Raw genomic sequence first — 22094 nt, 5'->3', positions numbered from 1 at the left:
CATAGATATCCTGACTTGGAAGAGATCCACAAAAGTCCAACTCCCAGCCCTGCACAGGACAGCCCCAAGAGTCCCACTATGTTCCCGAGAGTGTTGTTTAAACACTTCTGGAACCTTGGCAGGCTGGTGCTGTGCCCACTTTCCTGGGGAGCCTGTCCCAGCACCCCACCACCCTCTGGGTGAAGAATCTTTTTCTAATATCCAACCTAAACATTCCTCTGACACAGCTTCAGGCCATTCCCTGGGGTGCTGTCCCTGATCCCCAGGGATCGGTGCCTGCCCCTGCTCTTCCCCTCCCGAGGAAGTTGTACCTGCAGTGAGGTCTCCTCTCAGTCTCCTGGTCACCAGGCTGAACAGACCAAGTGCCCTCAGCTGCCCCTCCAGGCCCTTCACCATCTTCGTGACACTCTCTAATAGCTCAATATCTTTCTATATTGTGGAGCCAAAAACTGCCCCAATATTCCAGGTGAGGTCAGAGCAGAGCAGGACAATCCCCTCCCTCGCCCAGCTGGGATGCTGGGCCTGATGCCCCCCGGACACAGTTGGCCCTCCTGACTCATATCCAACTGGCCACCAACCAGGATCCCCCAAGGTCCCTTTCCTGGCACTGCTTTCCAGCATTTCATTCCCCAGACTGTCCGTACAGCCAGAGTTAATTACTAGATTTCAAAAAAACCTGAGGGTGTAACTGAGAAAAGCTTGTTTTCTGCAGGGTTCCCTGTGAATATGCACAGCTCTATGTACCATCTAGTGCAGCAACAGTGAAAAAATACATCACATATCAGGCATGTGATCTTCTCCCATCCCAGCCCTCTGCCTGAGCCTTTTTCTTTCTCCTACAAAACGTTAATCTGAACAACCGTATAAAAAACTATGTGGTGCAGCTTAGCATGTCTCATCCAGTTAATGGAAGCATCTCTTAAAATCTGTGCATTAAAGAATCAAACCATTAGATATGCAGATGTGCTTCTGCATACTCCTTGTGCAATGTCTGACAGCCAGAATCATTTTGTTTCCACTGAAACACAGTAAGGAGCCTGCAGCTATCTTGCTTTGCAGTTTGCTCCTGTCAAATCTCAATGTTTAGCAAGGGTTGATTTACATAGCTCTTGCATGGGAGAGCATCAGGTAATGCCCAAATCCTAAAGAGAGAAGAGCAGTAATTTAGTCATGGATGAGTCAGTAATTGCCCACCGGTGCAGCAGCAGGGCTATCAAAAGGGATAACACCTTGCAAATCAGATGTCAAAGAGATTGTTGCTATTTGGAGGGAATAAAGGTGTCATGGAACATTTTTCATGTAAGGGTTGAGTCCAGTTCTAAAGCAGCTGTAGTATTGCTTCTGGGTAGTGTTGACAGCAGGTTCAAAAAATGCTCTGCATTTTTAACCACCCAGTAACAGCCAGCATCACAGAAAGGCTTTCTTGGGTCTTCTAAAACACACTTGTGGTCTGTGGTATACAGGCAATATTTAACACCAGCTATTCCATGGATTCCTACCAGGGATCTATCCTCAGTGGTGTTTTGCCAATTTAGGGCTAATGCACCAATTGTGTATATGTTTTATTGCACTTCTAAAAATTCTCCAACACTCCGCAGCAGTAACTGTTAGGACTCCAAGGAAGATAAAAAATGAGTTTTAACCTAAAGTCACATCATATACAGGCATTGAAACAATAACATGACTTACTCACATAACCAGGTTCATGAATTACAAATGTACAAATAACATCTGTACATCCACTTTGATCTCCGTGACCTTATTGCAAAGTACAAAATAGAGCTTCTCTGCCTTTGTACAACATGTTTCACTGCAGGTTTCCCTTCAGTGTGTAATGCCATGGAAATCTGCACTTTAAAAAGGACCAGAAAAATGATCCAGTGTACACACACTGTTGCCTGAGCAAGGTTAAGCCTGTTTAGAACTACTTCTAAAAGCATAACTTAGACACCACATTACACGCTATTTAAGAGACTAAGCCCCAGACTGACCCTGGAAGCCTGTAACAAAGTGCAGCATGCCCTTTGGGACTGGCAGCTGAAGACAGCAGACCTCTGTGAAGGCTTACTGAAAGGTAAAGATGTAGAAGGACAGGAAGACAAGGGCAGAAGATGAGAGGTAAGACCAGAGTCAGGCCTATTATTTCAAAGTCACATGGTGGATCAGCAGGAAGGAGGACAGCACAGGTTTCCTATACCAGGTTAGACTCAGAGAAGGTGTTAGGCTGAAGCAATTCCATCAGCAATATTGAAGGCTTATAAAACAGCCAGAAAGAGTACTACCAAGGTAGAGCAGAACTTGACATTGCAAACAGAAGCAGCTTGCCTGGATCAGACAAAGCTCCCACCATCTTGCCACCCCAGACCATTCACCATTCCTGCTCAGATACATTTCCCTTGTTCTTGTTCCCGTTTGAGAAAGTAGGATCTGTCACTCAGCCCACTGTGGACCATGTCATACTCCCATCACAGGGGGCACAATGTAGCTTGCACATATCATCTGTCCAAACCAGCAGAGGGTTCCAGCCTCCTCACACACTGCAGATAATTTAGGTTCCACAACAGAGTCCATGGCAGGTGTTAGGAACATGCCCCTTAGATATATACCCCAGTATGTCCTTATTAAAATAGCACAAGAACAAAACATCATCCACGGTGATCACAAAGGCTCTGCACAGCTTTGGTACTTCACTGAGGTTCTCAACAGTCGCAGCAGAGACTGGAAGACAGGAATAGGAATAAAGGGGAAAACTGTATGTTTTATTACAGCTACAGTAGCAAATGTATGGAACAAAAAAAGTACTCCTCCCACCTGACAATTCTAATACTTGCAATGTCCTGACTTAAAACACCACCTTTAAAAAAAACTACGTAGTTTTAGTTCTTGAATATATTCCCAAGTCTTCAAAAATACCAAGGGACTAGGCATCTCACTGAGGTATCATGCAAAAAAAAATATAAAAAACATTAAGTGGGTTCATTTAAATGAGGTAGATTTCTACTCCCCTCAAGAGTTTTAATTGGTCAAGTATAATTGCAAAACAAGCCCTAAAAGGACACAATTAGCTACAGAATGTAGCTTCATTGTTCACTGTATCCTGTTACCAGCTTGAACATAATTTTAGCTACTAAATTGGTGCTTCTTTGTTTTGGCAATCAGATAATATTAACTTCCCCTTTGTTTTTTCTTTTCCTGTTTGTACACCTGCAGTCTCAATGAGCAAACAGCAACAGGATTAGTATTTTATAGTTAATCTACTACTCCACACCTGTAAAGAGCAGAATGACAAAATACTTGCAGAGCCCTGAGGAAAAAAACAACAAACAAAACCCAACAAATAAATTAAAAACCTGCCACAGCAATCCCGACTTCTGACTTTAAGATCTGATTGTAAAATAATCAGATACCGCTAAAATAACATCAGGTAAAATAATCTGAAATAAAAATGGATAGTCTTCCAATAATACACTGTCTGCTTCAGCTGTAAAATTCGTGAGCATAGCTGCCTCACAACAGGGAGTTATCATCACAATCACCGACTCTCCACCTACACATTTCAAGTGCAGACTAGGAAGAACTCCCCAGAGCCTTAAGTGCTTCTAGAACAGTAGAAAGTTACTGCTCATATTTGTGACTGAAGTCTCTTTCCCCCTGTACTAAGTTATGAGCTATTTAACCATTCTTGAGTATCAGGGGCCCAGTACAACCCGCAGTGGGTGGGTTACAATCAAACTGCTGGAGCAATTCCCTTTGCTTTGTCCCTCCCAGTCCCAGGCTGGACTCCAGCCACACTCAGCCACAAAGAAACCCCCCTCCAGACAGCGGCAGGGTAAGCATGCTGAGTGTTTAATTGTCAATGTATTCTGGTCTGAGAACAGCCCCATGTATGGGACAAGCCAAGTGAAAAAGTTACCTAATGGCCTCAGGTGCAAGAACACCTCAGCCTGCTGTATCATTAGGAAATTATCTGAACAAAAGAAAACCTGATTTCAGTGGGTGAACACTCTCGAGGTGTGTCACACTAAACAGCTCCTCATGACTAATTCATTAATTGTGGTAACGACATGCTTCTCCATTACATCCAAACTACTACCTTCAGAAAACCCTCAGTGATGGCAAAAGGTTTCTGAAGTACCTGCCTATACATTAAGGGTACAGGTTGTACTGCCAGTGCAGCCCAAATATACTTGCTTCAGCACTTGTCATCTTTCACACCACTAACACTGTTTTCAGAATAAACAGCTCTCAAATTCCTTTCCCAAAAGAAACACTCAGGACTAGAAAAAAAAAGTTAAGTCTATAAATTTATCCTATGGCACTGAAACAGGGATTTAAAGTTGTGCATTGTGTTCTGCTCTTCTGGGTGGATTTCAGACATTCCTTTCTTATCCAGAACTGGAAGTTTTTAGTTCTGTCAAGACTGTATCCATAATAGCTTAATTTTAGGCAGTCTGACATGCAGCTGCATTTATTTAGTCTAAGTACACATTGCAATACTTGAAAGGAAAATGTCGAGCTCAGGACTTCTAAACTAAAGATCAAAATCTGCCATTAGTTTATCTTTTTCCTGGTGAGTTGCATGGAAGCAGGTAAGGCAGCTATTCCAGCAGGAAGTAGGGACTGCATTTCTAGTGATTCCAATGCTTTTCTGAAATACATTGTATTTATTACTGTATAGGTTAGCCTTATTAGTGACCATTTAACAAAACGGATTTTAGGCTTAGGGTTCCCTCCTCACCCCCAAATCTGTACTGAAGTACAGAAGACACGAACCCTTACAAGTACAGGTCTCAGGACAAAAATCATAGAGCAAGAGGTACAACTGAGTTGATGTTCTAAATATTCTTTCCTCTTCCACTAAAGACTGAGTGTTCATTTCACTACATGTACTTAGTAACCTCCACTAATTCCAACTCTTTTTATCATTTAAAATACACCACTACTAACGTGCAGACCAATGGAAGCTCCATCTGAGAACAAGGATTTGTAACTGTAAAGACAGGCTTTTAGTATTGTGAAGATTCAGTCCCTCCTACGTTAATGCAGCCCTTTGGTGCTGCTGACCTGCTCAGCATCACTGTGGCTCCATGCAGAAAACTGCACTGGGCACAGCTGCACAGAAAATGGACCCAGGGTGACTCTGCCATGATTAAGCCATGGCTGGAGGTAGGTCAGATTGCCCAGAAACACTGTATTACCCCTCTCCTTTAGTGAAGGATGTTCATTTTGTCTAGAACAATACCAAATATGGGAATAAGTAGCCACTGCTCTCCTGTTTCCTCTCAAGTGTTCCTAGAACGAACCAAGAATAAAAACAAAATAAACGACAGGAAGAAACCACTGCTGGTCATGAACTTATTTCTGCATATTGAGATCAGGTCTCTGTGGACTGGGTGTGCTGGTATTTCAAGCATTAAGAGCCCTGGAACCAGAATTCCTATTTACCACCAGACAAGCTTTAGCAAACAGTACTCATGGGAACAGTGTTAAGGCTTCTGGAGCAGTCAGCTGGGTACTAAGAACTGGGAAACCACGTACTCCTTTCAATATTAAAACTGTCAGTTAACAGTAATACTATCTGTGTGAAATGATCCATTCTCTATGTGCTACTGAAGTTCAACCACTCTGTAGCCCCTCAAGAGGCTCACACACTTCATTACATACTCCTGACACCGAGGTCAAAGTCAGTGGAGACTGGAGTAAGTCCTGCAGAGAACCCATATTCTGTGTGTTTGTAGGCAGCTTCAAGCTAGGAGATTAATCTCCATTACTGTATACACTTCTTTTAAACCACAACAGAACCCATTTCAGCTGTATTAAAATGTAAGTTTTGTTAACCACATATGATTTGCTATTTAAAGCAGGTATCAAACTGGGCAAATTCTTATTTTCTCCAATACAGCAGATCCAGTCCTTTAATGCCATATAGATACATGTTACATAGTGCCGTGAGAGGAGAGTGACAGTTACAGATATTTAAGTTGCTTAAGAAACCAGGCTTAGCTGCCAGAAACAGGTACTCAACTTTATCTCAAGTTTCACATACTGGACTCAGGCACTGTCAAGTCCTCCTTCACCTGTAGGTACATTTCTGATCTGACTTGCTCTGCTCAAGACCTATCCCTGTCTTCTTTCTCATCTGAAAATGGCTTCTGCCTCCAACTCCGTGGTTGCAACTCAATGCTGAGACAAAAAACAAGTAAAACAGCAAAAGCAGTGGCCTCTCCTACAATGAAGTCATTCTCCCCACTCCCAACTCTGCTTTAAATGGAGCTCAAGTTTTTGATCTTTTAAGGTCAAACCTCAAATCAGACCTCCCCAGGCATACACAGTGCCATAACAGGATCTCCATCTGTAACAAAACATCCCAGTTCACTTTTTCCCCCCACGTCAAGCCCAATTCTTCTTAAAAAACCACAACAAAACAGCACAATCTGTAGAAATTACTCCAACTTCAAGGGCAAAGTCTATTTGCTGGCAATCTATTCCTCTAAGCTACAATCATCCAACAGCATGGGCCTTGGAACACTGTTCCTGCAGGGACTTTGCCCTCAACCATCAGTAAGTACAGAACACTGAACACACCCCAAGGAGCTGCTGAGTCCCATCACTCAGCTGGAAGGAAGATGTCCCTCCCCACACAAGCCCTGTGTGCTGATGCCACCCCTCACTAGTGCAACCAGCAAATGTGGCCTTCAGACATCTGCCATCAGGAATTCCCAGCCACACGAGGAAAAAGCAGGAAGAGATGCTTTGCAGAGCAAACAGCCACAGCAGAGCAAGGAATGGCTGACAGGTTGGGTACAGCTCAGGATGGATTGATGCATTTTTAGCTGCTTTGCAACAGATTTCCCAGCAGGTTTATGCTGCTCCCCTGTCACAGCAAGCCTATGCTTCCCTCTCTGCCAGGGCAAACCAATCCCAAAAAGGCACCTTACTCCAGTCCACTCAAGTCTTGCAGGTTACACAAAACCCAGCCAGGATCCCCTCAAAAACTGAAAACATCCAAGTTGCCCTACTCTGAGAAGCTATTTTTGCTTTTCCACTGCAAAGCCCAGAATGTTTTTTGTAGGAATCTTTGGTTTGCTGAATGTAGCAATTACTAACCAATATAGCAGTTCCCAGGGTATACTTAAATTTGAGGGGAAGCACTGAAAAAAGCTTTGGAGGCTACCAACAACACAGCATCAAGTTGTGGAAACACGACTGTGCATAAGGCACAGTTTTTACATGGATAAAAAAACCTAGCTGAAGTATTTCTGTTATTAGAGGAACTACTATATTTTTATTGGTGCAGTAAAATATTTGTTTTCATTGATTAAGGCAATTCAGAAACTAATCAAGTTTGCATGCAACAGCAGGATATTATATGTGGTACAGAAGCTATATGTGACAAAATCATGCTTTGTAATACACCAGTTTTCATAGTATCCAAATGTTTAAATCAAATTGTGGTAGGAAAGATATCAAAAGTTTCCTGACAGAAGTAGTGTGTCAGTTTAACTGTCTTTCATAAAAACTGTACTATCAAGAATCAACAAAAAAATAGAGAACTAACTATGATCCAAGGGTCTAATGTAACAATGGATTCCTGTGACTAATTATTTTTTCACAGATGTTTGCATCCTATCATTAATTCCTTAAAAAACATGATCTATATTTAGATAGCAGAAATAATTACACAAAATCCATGTTTCATAGGCCTTACCAGAAGATAGTATAGAATTTATTACTGATTCAGACTATGTAGACAGCTAATACCTCTGCACTCTGAAAGCAAGAAAGGGTGGTTATGTAGCTTTATATCCCTTCTGAAATGAATCTCAACAAATTTTAAATTCCCCATTTAATGTAAGTATATCTGTGGCATAAGTATGACTTTTCAACTACTGTTTAAATACGTTTGCACATTTCCCTCTCTTGAGGTATGTACTGAATACAGTTGGGGACCAACCAGTACAGGAAAACAAATTCTTTTGTGACTGATAAACAAGCAAATAAAACACTTCTCAAACACTGAAAGAAAAAAAAAACAAAACTCAAAAGCATGCACTTGCTTTTGAGTCCCATGAAATGGCCTTGAAGATTAGGTTTAGTGAAAGTACTCTTTCAATATGCTTTAAGAGCACTGCTTCCACTTAGCAAATGAAGTATTTTCCAGTTCTTATACCAACACATCTGCAATAAGATAGTCCAAACCCCAGGTGATCAGGAGGTGTACATGCTAGTATGTGCCAGAAGAACCACAATTTTAAATATCTAGGTAAACTTTGGTCCTTGGAATCTCCCTACTAACTCCTCAGAGCAGTAGCTCACACCAAATGAGCTGTCAGAGTGTACAGGGGTCACAACCCCAAGGACTTCAAATGTGTTGGCAGCATTTGTTAAAAGAAATTCCAATACACTTTGTACCCAACTTCATGAAGCTGGGAATAACACAGGGTTAAAAGTTATTGCAAAAGCAAATTTGGAAGCTCTTAGGCGTTTGTGCAGACTTGTATCCTTCAAGGCAGTAAAAAAAAAAAAACCAAAACAAAACAAGATGAGACAAGCTCTTGACTACCGCTTGGCACTGCAAACACATCACTGACAAGAGGTCCCAGCTTCCATCTTTCTGTATTTCTGCTATTAGCAACATCCAACTCAAAGCACAGGAAAAGACATCAATCACTGCAGAAGATAACAGCACTGGTAAGCTGCCTAGAATTCAAAGCCCCACAAATACTGTGGAATGTCAGACTGAAAGCAGAAGACTGTCCTAGGTGCGAGATCAAACATCAGACAGCATATTTCATAAGACACAAGCAAGAAAGACTTTAAATCTTTCTGTGTGTTGAAAACATTTCCTTTGTTTTATAAAGGGTATCAGGCGGCACTGTTCAGACTTGGGTATGACTTCAACACTTAAATTAGACCAGGCTGACCGAGAAGTGGTTACAAACTCAGGCTCAGCTGATGACAGTGATTCAGTGAGTGGTTCTGAGCTGGCAAGGAAAAAAAGCCCCACATTTCCTGTTACAAGGACAAGTGCAGCGACTCACTATGAGATTGCCAGTCCAGTTTGAAGGATGCCAACAAAAACCTCTCATTTAGACTTCAGATTGCTGAAGAAAGCATGAAAATAGCTTCTAGAAGCATGTGCTTTTGCATAAACAATTTATGTCCCCTTTTTCTGACGAAGGAGGCTAAAGAAAGACATGTCTCATCACTCCATCCCAAAGCTATTGAACTGTTCCCCTGACAGCCAGAAGTGGCTTTCACCAACATTTCTGGCAGCTGAAAAAAATCACCCAGCTGACAGGAGAGCAGAGCATCAGACCTACTTTGTAGTCCTTTTGACCCTTCCAGAATGGTGTTGATCCCAAAGGATGTTCAAGACCTGCTAATGTCTGGCTTTAGCTTTCAAGTTCACATTTAGTTGCTGAATTTAGCAAGTAATGTTAGCAGGTAATTCTTTGCACTTTGCACCTTGTAAGTAGGCTTCCCATTAAGCATCACTTCTGATAGCTCTGACTCATGCTCCAATTGCCAACAATGCTTTCCTTGTCGGCTCTCACATATTTAAAAAAGCATTTTTGGTTTAAAGTAAAAAAACTTCAATTCAGAATTTTTTTTAGAGATACATTTTACAGTTTATGAATCCAATTCACAAGTGGTTTTCATATCCATTAAATGCCACTATGTCTTTGGAAAAAGAGCCTTGACCACACCCTTCTTCCCAGGCTACCTACATCAAATAATCTCGAGGTTATATGTACCTGCTGCTGTACACGATGCCATCAAACCCCAAAGCCTTCACTTATATGAAGCATATTTAATAGATTAGAACCTGTAAGGTTCAGTGGGTGGGAAAGCTTTAGACTAAAGACACCTTTTCCTAGCACAGTATTGACTTAGTCAAGCAGAGATGGGATGCCATGCACTGCCAGGACTTGACTGCACACCCGGGCTCCCCAGAGGGTATTCACATTTTTGAAGAGGTGAGGGAGGAAAGCAGTAGGGGGAAGATTGAAAAGCCAGAAAATGAGGATGAGTCAGGAAAGGAGCGACAGCCGTACTTCCTGGGCAGGACAGTGATTGGCATCTCAGGAACGTGAGGGAAGGGAGGAGGAGATGGGAAAGACTGAACTGAGCCCAGGAAGGTCTGACTAAAATACAGCTCCTCACACCCAGGCTCCCCCAGGAGGCTGAGGCTGCACAAGAGCCCTCACAACGAGGTGCCATGAACGGTGCCCTAACAACGAGGTGCCACGAACATCTGCACGGTGCCCTAACAACGAGGTGCCATGAACATCTGCACCCCAGAGTCAGAGATCCGATTCTGACGGGGAAAAAATTCTTGTTTACCTTCTGCTGTATTTCTCCAATGTTTACAGATACTTCTACACCCATGCAGTAGAAATAGTAAAAGCCAAACAACACACCATAGCTAAGAGTCCTTTGGCTACAGTATTTTCAAGTTAGCAGGCACCCCATACACCTGGAATACTTCTCCATCCACAGGCAGGAAAAAAACCACTTCCATCAGAGTTAATAGGAATTCCAATGATGTGCCAGCGACCAGCTTCGACCAGAACAGCTCCTTGACAGACAACAGGTAGTGAGGAAGTGAATGACCTCCTACAGATGAGAAAATGGGCAAGAGAACCTTTATATAATTTTCCCTGAGAGGTTTAGCCTATTATGCTGAGGTAAACCTTTGTTGCTTATATTCAAGGTGAGAGTATAAATAAAGCAGCTTCATTCCATGAGTTAACAGCAGTGCAAGCCAGCCCTGTCTTACCAAAGCCTACGCCTGGTGATTTCTGTGCTTGCAGAGGAACTGAACTATTTTCCAAATCCTTATTTCTGTAACACACACATACACACACAGACTCCTCCCAGTTCCAAAACCTGCTTCAATTTTACTGCTTCTAGTCTTGCACTGTTAACTCCCAGAACAAACCCCCTTTCAATTAGGTGCAAAATCCCTTTCTAACACAGCTCTTAGTGCTTTCCAGTAGCCACACACCTTCTAGATCCAGAATGCAGCTTCCTAAAAAAGGAGACTGAAGTATTGTGTTACAAGAGTACTTTACGAAACTGAAAAGGAAAGCAGATGAATTTGTCATTTACAAGCATTTATTGTGGCAACACCCAGAACCAAAGGGTAAGCAAAAGTAGGACAACTTGCACAGGCCAATCCCAGACTGGTCTCCATCAGCAGAACTACAATGATCATGTCAGAACTGTTCAGAACTTCAGAAAGCTCACTGCCAGCATCACCCAGGGTCCTTGGCATTGTAAGTGTCAGAGCTAGGAGACCTGGAGGAAAGATCACCTCTTATCTTTTTGCTCCCTTCTTCATCAGATGCAGCAACTAAGTGAGGTTTTACCAATATAAAGGATTCCCCTGTAGCTCTGAAGATGTTTATTTACATGTTATCTAGCTATACATCAGTATTATCAATATAAACATGCATACTACATTAGAAGACAAATCCCAACACAGGCATTTCAAATTCCTTATGCTGAAATTAGGAACAGAAAAACCTTTATCCTTTAATATAACTTGGGATAGAGCAGTGCATGACCATTTAGATTGATGTCACTTTTAGACTAACTCCTACAACTGAGAATATACTGGCATTTATGAAATAAAATTAATTTAAATTATTACAAAAGGAGTTAATAAGACTCCTCGAAAGAGATGTGCAACTTTTAGTGCTTTAAGCAAGGTAACATACTTTCCACAGCAAGATGAGGACATTACTCAGACTTTACTGAGAACTCAGAAAAAGCTTGACATTCCATGTGCTCACTATCACAAAGGATCTAAAAAGCTTGTTTTAACCATCCCCATTGGGCATATGCAGCAATGCTTAAGAACAAGGCAGTGAGACAGGCACAAGTTATCCCTTCAAGATAAGAAAAAGTGGCTGCAAATAGTTTAGTTAAACCACTAACAGCAATGTCAACCCATTTCCTTCACAACTAGTTTTGTACAGAGCTAAAATCATTTCTGGAAGGCAAGAGATTATGAGAAAAATGCTTAAGATGTACAGACATACACAGTCACCTGTTCAACTGCATTCGAGTAACATTCTGCATACATTAGTGTCTTCTGAAAAAGTGTTCTAACTTACACAATATATCCATAAATCATTCTAAGGTCTAAACTAGAAAGAAACAAAGACAAGCTCACACACAAACACAAGCCTAAACAAAACACACCAAGTATGAATCACCTTTACTACTGAACATGCTACTGTGTTTTGTTGTATTTTATATATCAGACACAGAGAAACACCATATAGCTGGGAGATTTTTCCATTAATGCATCCCTAGACATAATGCAAAGCACATGCTCTTACCCTCCCTAATACTCCACATTTGGCAGAGAGCAAGGTTTGAGCTTAGGCTGCTGTTTCCAGCACCAGACAGAAAAGGACCCTTCCAACAGAGAAGCATCACTGTCTTCCTTGGGACTCTCTTGCAAAAAAAAAAAAAAGACTTAAGACAGTACAAGGTCCCAGTTCACATCACACCTTAGCTATTTTAGGACCAAATTCTAAAGGCCAGCACAAGGCCTCTCAGGCTAATCCAGTCTTTCATTTCTGCAGACTTTCAGAGGCACCACATGTAATCCAGACATCCTCAGCATCTAGCTGGACTGGGCTATAAATATCTGCCCTCTACTGATGTCAAGCTATGTTGAACTGCTACAAAAAGGTTCCTTTTTAAAAATCAACTTTCCATCTTTGTTGAAGAGGTGGAAACAGGAAGACACCAAGTATGCCCAGACAAAATGCTCATACTGACTGCAGCAGAAAATTGCTTAGCACTGAAATGCTGCTTAAAGGCAACATAGAAACACTTTGGTTTTTCAACGGAAGTAAATTAGATAACCCTGCCTTGCTCAACAATTTGTGAGTTAATCCAGATATTGCTGATTCTGCTTTCTCTTGGAGCCTTCCCTTCTCACTCTGCCCAACCAACTGGTACAAAACTGCAGTGGAAGTACTCTAGAACAGACATCATGCAAAAGCACCCAAAGTTGATCACTGGTGGCTTGTTGTTGCATTTAGTTGGTTTTGTGGTTGGCTTTTTTTTATCTAAGTATAGTAGCAGTTTATGCCTTAGAAAATATGTATTTGCAGATTGACATTCAGTGTTTTATCCTTCAGAGGGCCAAAACCAGCTGACAGTACTCCGGGGAGCAATCTTTCCCTGAAGACTACAGAGCTATTTTAAATGAATCTAGACCATACTGTCACATCAATGTGACAAGATCATTTCTGTGACAGATTCTCTATCCAACTCAGGATCCTCCAATGTATCTCCATAAACTATCCCAGGACGTGATGAAAGTTCAAGCTCACATTATAACATAAAAATTGCATAAAGTTCAGTTGACCTTACATTTCACTTTTAGCAAGTTTCAGCTTTTGCCAAGAGGTTTCCCAAGTATAATGGATAGAGTCCTTCAATGGAGTGGGACTACTTGACACATAACATCCATTTTTGAAGTCTTAGGAGCTGCAGCTAAGCCGTTAAGAGGCTGGTAGGGTTTTTTTAATTATTATTTTGAATTTATAGCATTGAAACACAAAGTTAACAAAATAGATGCACTTCAAGAGGAAAATTTCAACAGTTGCCAGATGTTCCTTAGAACTGTCAGCTTTAATGCACTTTTGCCCCCCTGTTGCTCATTCCCATCTTGTATTGCCATGTACAGCCATGAAACTTCATGTCTGCAGATCTCCACCTGAAACTACGCTGTGAGCTCAATATAGATACTCATCTGGATTAAAAATAAACCAGCAAAAAAGAGCACACGTATTGCTAAGTCATACAGAGGTTCAGTCTCGGCAGCTGACCTGGGTGGGGCAGTGCACCATGGCAGAGAGACCAGAAGAGGCACATTTAGAGCAGAGACACCTTTATCCACTCTGCTCTCCCAGCCTGCCTGCAAAGTGGGGACAGCACTGGTGTCAGTGGTAACCCAGCACCCTGCACTGGGGACCCTGTCAGAGCAGGGAGAGGTCACTCTAAGGTCTACAGAGAAGATATAGCAGAAAAAGACTTAATTTAGAGAGCACAAAGCACTCATAACATTCTGCTTCTTTTTTCCTCCAGACATCAAAATTGTTAAGACAAAAATAAGGGGAATAATGTGAGTTTTTTAATACAGCACAGAGAATGAGTATAAAGTTTCAGGATATTAGTGGCATGATTCATGTTCATCAGCAGTCATTGTAAGTCCTGCCAGGCGACTCTTCTGCCAGCTAAGTTACAAAATACTACCTTCTGAACAATTGTTTCAGCATAATTATTTGTGAAAGCAGTACTTTTAAAAACAATCTTTTCTGGTTTCATTGTACTCATTACTCACCAACAATCTAAAAATGCAATTCATATTAGCCTGAGATCTCACAGTGAAAGACTACTTCAGTATCAAATTAAAAGCTGGAGCATAACTGTCTCAACACTTCCCTGAAAAGGGTATCTTGTGGAAGAAACTAGTTCTCTTATTTTGATAAAGTAAAACTCGCAACTGTATTACCAATTACTTATGTGCATTGACAAGAACTGTACTTTGACTGAAACCTTTCATTAAAAAGCAATTAATGGAGTAGATCAGCTGGCTGATCTTAAGGTATTAATGGTAACAGGTGGACATCCCTGAATCACCTGCACCAAGGCCTTCCAAGCCCATGTAACATGTCAGCAGTCTGGGCAATGACACAACCTCTCCCAGGGAGTCCATAAGTGCCACAGGTGTCTGTGACCCAGCAAGTACTGAGAAGCAAAGGTTATGGCTAAAGTGTTGATCTGAATCACCTGGTGAAACAATCAATTCCAGGGAACACATGTCCCTTACTCAAAGCTCCTCACCAAAAGCAGCTTTGTAAGAGCTGAGACTTAAACAGACATTTTAGCTTCCTAACTTCTGTGATGCTTCATTTAAAGCAAAGACTTGTACCTGGTTACACCTGTGTGGAGCACAACTGTACTTGCCTCAGGAAGTCAAAGCACAGGCAATTGCAAGTAAGAGAGGCATCCTTGAAAAGGTATTGGAGGTGAAGCTGAATACACAAGGACTAGGCTGGTCAGTTTTCAAAATTTAACCTTAGTTAAGCTTTAATAGGCTTACTGCAACAGTTTTCTAAGTACCTTAACTCTCAGATCTTTAATATGCTGATTTAGAACAGTTTTAAATAAATTACTTATTTAAAAGTTACGGAATTTAGCCTAGTTTATTACCACATCGGATTTTTCACTACTTACTGTAGGTTCTTGTGTAACAGGTAGACATAATCGTGACTTGGATTACTTCAGGATGAAAGCCATTATCAATCACCAGGAGGCAATTACTAAAGACAAACCAGGTTTACCCGCCGAACCTCGGTTTTCCCTCAGTCTGGCAGTGATGTGTTTTAGTGATATCGCATCCCCTTATCCCCCCGGCCGCGCACAGCCCCGGCGGTGCCGGAATTCCCGGGACACTCCGGGAGCCGCATCTGCCGCACACGTGCGTGTTCCCCCCGGGGCCGAGGTGACAGCGGTACCCGAGCACAGGGAGGAGGACACGGCGGCTCGGGCGGGGTGTCCCCGCACAGCCCCCTCCGGGAGCGACCTCCAACCCGGAGAGGCGTCACCTGTTGTTCCACCAGCCGCGTTCCCGTCCCAGGGATTCCCCCCTGCTTCAGGACACAAACATCCGAAACCTCGCTACATCCCGAGCGGCGGGAGAGGGCTGGGGACGCGGCTGGTGCTCCGCAGGCGGTGCCGGCCCTGCCCGCGCCCCGCGGCGGGACGGGCGGGCTCGGGGCGCGGCTGAGGCACCGACCCGGCTCCGAGGGCAGTGCCCGGCCCGGCCCCGCTCCCCGCAGGCCGGCGCGGTTACACAACCCCCCCGGCCGGGAGCGGGACACGGGGCGCTGTCGCGGCCCCTTCCCGGCTCCGCGGGGGGAACGAACCGGCCGCGCTCCCGCCGCCGCCCCAGCATCGCCCCAGCATCGGCCCGGCCCCGCGCTCACCATCGCGGCTCCTCCGGCGCTGCTGCCCGCGGCTCTGCCCAGACACGCCGGCGCCCCGGGACGGACGGACGGACGGGAGGGAGAAGGGGAGGGAGCGGGAAGCGGCTCCGCCCTCCCCGCGCGCGCAGCTCCAGCCAGGGCGGGGCGGGAGCGGGATCGGGAGCGGGGCGGCGGGAGGCGGCGTGGGATCGGGATGGCAGCGTGTCCAATTATGTGTCCATACATGGAGAACTCGCCGCGGCGCAGCCGGGACGTCATTCCCGGAGGGAATCCCGGCGCCCTGGAGCGGCTGCTGCTCCTGGAGCGCTCCCGGTCTGCGCCCCGAGCCGGGATGGGCACCCGGGGCGGCACTGCTGGGTGGGACGTGTTGGAGTCGATGGTCCTTGATGATCAGTGATTCTAAGAGTGGGACTCCATGATCCTGGTGGGTCCCTCCCAGTGCCAACACTCCGTGTGTGCCATCCCGTGTGTGCTTTGAGCGAACAGTCTCGGCCGCGCCCCGGCGCGTGTGCTGCGCTCTGCCCTCCGCCCACGGACCCGCAGAGCTCAGGTGCCGCTAATCCCTGGAAACAATGGAAAGTACGAAGCGTCTTGTCACCGAGTGGATGCTGAAGCGAGTCCCACGGGCACCTCACGGGCACCAAACAGCCCAGGTGCCCGCAGGCAGCCGGCGTCTGCTCCGCGCTGATCGGGTCGTTCTGACTGGGACACAACCAGTGCAACTTCCAGGGACTGCGCTTTCCTAAGGGATCAAACCAGTAAACCCACGCACGGTCGAGGACTGGAATCCTGTTCAACGCTTCTCCTGAGGATTGAAGCCCTGCTGTTGGCTCTAATGGATTTCTAACCCCACTTCTAAGCCAGAATAGAAATAAAATGGAAACAACGTAATGTAACAATCATAACAACAGCCAGACCACGAGTCATATGTTGATACTGCTTCCAAACCACCTTGAAAAGCGCTCCCAATAAGTACAGTTCCTGGTTTTCATCAATGCACAGTACTGGGATTTAGTTTATTTCTGATTAAAAAGAAGTGCAGTTTTTGGAAAAAATAGGGAATAGTTTATACAGCATATATGTTTTCAATTTTCATTGTTTGTTTTTATATACAAAATAAAGACTTGCTTCCACACTAATTTAGAGATTTAGGCATAAATGGATTCACTTCCGACTTTTTGGAGGAAAGCCCTGCTCCAGCTGCTCCAAGGCAGGTGCTGGTTCTGCAGCCAGACCTGCCAGCACAGATGAAGGACAGTGCCACTCATACAGTGCCACTCACACAGGTAGATGGCTTTGTCCTCACGGATCTGGCTGCAGGATAACTCTGATGGTTTGCAGACATCAAACATGGCTCAAACCACCCTGGTGCACACAGTCTGGAAATGGGACTAAACTTCAACTATTTATCTGGCCCCCTCTGGTGTCCCACAGACTTTGATGGTTTGGATGAAACACAACAGCCCTTTGGGCATGTTTCATCCTTGGTTTTGAAGAATAAACAAAACATTTCCTCAGCTCAGCTGGGTTTAGACTGTATGATTACTGATCATGCGAAGCTTGGGATTTCCATAGTGGATTGCTTGGATGTTAGCTGACATTGGTATGAGAGGTAGGAAATACTTTCATTGAGAAAATAGCTGGGTGGTAAATATGAGCTGCAATAGCTATTAAGCAAAAATATATCTGATAATGCTGAAAGTGCACAGAACCTCACAGGAGATGAGTTTCACACTTTCATTCTCAACAGAAGGTAATAGCAGTTTCATGGAAATAGGACAAAAATAATTTTCCTATTATTTCTTTTGAACATGGAAATGTTACATAAAATTATGAGACTGTGATAAAAAGCAGTGAAAAAAACCCTGCAAGAATCCAGAGAGCATATGGATGCTGGGCTGACAAAAGAGAGAATGGATACAGATTTTGTAGGTTTTCCTGTTTGCTTTGGATGTCGGTCTTTTTTAATGTATAGGTTAATTTTCTTAAGACATGTATATTTGTAAGTATGTGTGTTTACATACATACAAACATCTTTATAATGAGTTATGAAAAAAGAAGAGAAACAAGGTTGTGGAAGAATAGTTCACCAGTGCATTCCCACTGGCAGGCTAATGGAGAAAGCCTCCTGAGTTCACTGCCATTGATGTCTGCTGCTGGGTCCATCTGCTCTAGATGGACTAGAAAATGACTTTCCACAAAAACCCTAGAGCTGAAGGACTCAGTGCTCTGCATCTGCATGAACCTTTGCTAAGCACTGTGTGTACCTAGCATAGTCTAACTCACAAGGAACTCTTTTCATGCTTTTAAACATTCTGCTTATTTTAATGATAAACATCTAAGTCCCAAGGGGACTGTTTGAAGTGAATGACACTTATTCAGCATCCATGCTGGGAAGCAGGGGAAGGCATTTCCCTTTGAATGTCAGTGGTGGAGTGCCTGGTCTGCATGCCTGGGTCCTCCAGCCAAGAATGTACAAGTCATCTCTGAGAAAGGCAGAACCTTTTCAGGCTGAGTCTAGAGGACCCTCTGTACTTTTAAATGATGCACAAAACTTAGAAATGGTGACATTCCTGTCATAACATTCATATGGACAGGTTACCTTTCAAAGGCCTCACTTGAAAAGATTTAAGAAAAATTTCCTGCATTGAGAACTTCCATCAGTTTGTTCAGCTTGTGTATTGTCTGACAGTATGTTTGGTTAGTAACACCTACCGGCTCATGCATAGGAGGGCTAAGAATCAAGAATTATTTTGAGGATATTTTCTAGCTGCAAGCAGGTGCAGCACTTGATCCTCCTGATACTGATCACTGGTGCTAAGCTTCAGGAAAATACTTAAGGACAAGCTTTGATTAAGTGCCTGAGGAGGTTTATTGGCTTAGCATTTGTGGCTTTCAGAGGCTCAGCACTCAGGGTGGCTGCATCTTTGCCATGGCCTGTTTTGGAGCCCACTCTGCACTGGGCAGTACCACAAGAGAGAAGTTGTTGGCTCCACAGTGCAGCTGGTGACTCACACGTGCCTTCCCACCTACCCACTGCCTGCGTGACACTGTGCCAGCACCACACAGGAACCGGGCTCGTGATACAGTGTAAAAACACTGAACTGTCTGAAAAAGCCACAGAATGTAACTTTCCCTTGCCCTCCATTCTAAAATCATAATTGTGCCTTCAGAAAGAAACGACTCTTACGAGAAGTCAGTGAATCTGGAAAAGATTAGAAATTTTAATGAACTGCTCTGACTGCTTCCTAATTGGTTAAAACTGACAGCAAAGGAAAAAAAAAACATTAGTGCTTTTCTCTCACTTAGAAACTATAATTAGAATAGGTTTTATAAGCCATACATTTGCCTTCTGTTGACTAGAATAATTTAATTAATAATTTAATTAATGCTTGAAAGCCATTAAAACAAGGCTTAAGACCCTTAACAAGACATCATACTTTTAGTTAGAAAACCACACAGTCTGGTACTTAAAAAGATGAAGGATTTGTATCATAGAAAAACAAATTATATTAGATTACCGAAACTTTAAAAACTCCTGTATTTTTTTTTCTGTATCTGCCTTCCAAAGAATAAACAGATATGTTTTGATCATAACATTTTCTTCTAAAATGCAGATGGTTACACTCTGCCTTCAGTTACACTTGGAATATGTAGAATTCTACTTCCAGGAAATAAATGGATTCAACGATTTCTTCTTGTGAAATGTAGGAAGAAGCAAAATGGCATGTATTAGACAAAGGCAGAATTTTATGACTTAAAATGTGATGAAATCACTTCAATGATTAGGACAAGCTTCCACGTTGAAAAACAGTTTAATTGTTGTAGCTTTCTCTCACTCCCTTTCTCTGTGCCCAACACAATTTCTTCTTTCCTCTCTTTGGTTGGCCCCAAATGAGAGAAGCAAACCTGTTCAGAAAACGTGCCCTTAACATGTTCAGTGTGTCCATCTAAAATAGCACTGGAGTAAAAATTACAGTAGCAAAGTAAACAGCCCTTTTTCATCCACAGCTGGGCTTGGATTTTTTTGAGGAAAAGTAGCATGTGACTCTTTCACTCTGGATCTGATTAAGAGACGCCTCAGATGCAAGAGACACTTAGAATTCATGAAGTTGAATTTTTTCTCCAACTGCAAACCAAAACGTATGAATAATGCTGTTATTTGCAAGGCTGGTATAAATCTGGAAGAAGTCCACGAGGACTTGGTAACCGAGGAGTTCTGTCTCCTGTGTTCCTGTGACTGAATTCAGTTAACCTATGTAGATTCACAACAACAAAATTGCAAGAATTGGGTTTTTTTTTTCCTCAAAGGGATGTTTTTTAAAACACTACACAAGCTTTTAAGATCAAAACTTTATGCTATGATGGGCAACCTGATCTAACAACAACATTAGCCTTGCTTTGAGCAGGGAGTTGATCCATATTCCCTCTGAGGTCCCTTCCAGCCTAAATTACTCTATTTCTGTAATTCTGTGATTATTTGAAATGGGGCTGCATTCATGAGTGAGACAGTTGAAGATTCCAGAATAAATTAATGTTATTCTTGTTGTTGTGCCTTGATGAAAAAAGTGATCATGATATGAATTTGCCTTTAAGAAAATAAATGTACATGTTCACTATGAATGACACTGAAGATGTAATGATATAAAATACAACAGTTTAGTACTGCTTTAGTTAGAAACATCAAGAGTGTGATATAAGTAAAAAAAAATTAATGATCTCTGATAACACAACATGAAAAGAGCATCTGTGTGGGTCAAACCACAGGTTTGACCATTCACCTCAAATACTGTGTTGGACAGTGGTGGTAGGGATGCCTTGGGAAGAGTGTAAGAACAAACAAAAATTTACATGTCTTGGCCACATGCCTTGGCCCATTCTGTTGCCAGAGAAGGGCTAGAGGGAGAAAGCATCATGGGGGGACCTTTTAACATTATTTTCAAGACTGAAGTAGGAGGTACAAATGTTATGTTTTTAAATTAAAATAACTTCAATCAATTTGCTTTAACTAAAAATTTGCTTTCAAGCCCTACTCTGCAGACATACACACTCAAGAAAACACTGAGTATCCAAGCAGTCCTTTAGCAAGAAAAATCACTAGACAGGTACAAAATACCTACACAAGAGCATGAAGTCAGTCTAGTTTTGCCAGGTCAGGGAATACAGCTGTGTACATCAGCAAGTTCAGCAGAGGCCAGTGAGATGGTCGGGGGCTGGATCCCTAAGGAAGGGCTGGGAATGCAGGGATTGCTCAGCCTGATGAAAGGGACCTAACAAGAGCCCCCAGTATCTGTGAGGAAGTCATCAAGATGGCAAAGTCCGACTCTTCACAGTGGCACGTGGTGGGAAGACAACAACATAGATGCAAACAAGAGGGGTTCCGGACTGGGTGTAAAGAAAATGTTCTTCCCCCAGCAGCCAAACAAGCCTGGGTGATAACAGGCTGTCCAGAAAAGCTGGAGGGCCTCCATCCTTGAAGGTTTTCAAGAGCAGGTTGAGTAAAACCCTGGGCAACTGCATTTGGCCTCATCAGTGACCTCACCTGGAGCAGGAGGTTGGCCAAGTGCTCTCCTGGGTCCATTGTAAACTGAATTATCCCACAATCCTATGACTCTCAGTTCATAATTTTGAAAGCACTTCTGGCATGTTTTCTTTCTGGCCCGATCTTTTGATGATAAAATAATCATTGAATTTTAAGATAAATAGGTCAATCAGAGTGTGGATTCAGACTCTGTCTTGTTTTCCACAATAGCATGTGCACAGCATAACCCTTTTATCCTTCATTCCTGACTGATTCCCAGCCCTGCAATGGTTTGCCTATACAACAATATGGGATGTGGCATGGATTTTTAACTACTATCAGAGACAGTATGCTATTTCAGAGTGCAGTTTGCCTCGGATTTCACTTACCTTTGTTTACCCAAGGCGATTGTAACTAACGAAATCCAAGGAACGACACAAGCAGGAACAAAAGTCAAGGCAGACACACCCTCTGTGGATTTGTTTATCCAGTAATACTTTCTCTCAGCTCGCACGCCTCTGCTGTACAAGCAGACAGCTCTCATTTGCTGT

At 43.1% G+C, this 22094-nt stretch overlaps 1 protein-coding gene across 4 annotated transcripts in view; it reads right to left on the bottom strand.

Moving 5' to 3' along the window:
* Positions 1-22094, bottom strand: part of MYO1E (myosin IE) — a 238807-nt gene that overhangs the window by 62801 nt on the left and 153912 nt on the right. For 2 of the 4 annotated variants that reach the window (XR_003534996.1, XM_027688410.1), the window contains exon 1: positions 14375-14413. The exons of 1 other annotated variant lie outside the window; for it this stretch is intronic. Coding sequence is in view for 2 of the 3 variants with exons in the window: in XM_027688410.1 (XP_027544211.1) it covers positions 14375-14398 (24 nt within the window). In the remaining variant the exon portion in view is untranslated. Of the gene's footprint in view, positions 1-14374; positions 14414-16022; positions 16116-22094 lie in introns of those variants that run through there. One more of the 4 variants, XM_027688411.1, reaches the window with a different exon arrangement.

This window comes from Neopelma chrysocephalum, unplaced genomic scaffold (genome assembly GCF_003984885.1).
Source record: "Neopelma chrysocephalum unplaced genomic scaffold, ASM398488v2 Primary Assembly neopelma1_75, whole genome shotgun sequence".
Taxonomy (NCBI): Eukaryota; Metazoa; Chordata; class Aves; order Passeriformes; family Pipridae; genus Neopelma; species Neopelma chrysocephalum.
This window is presented reverse-complemented; position numbering and strand designations above follow the sequence as displayed.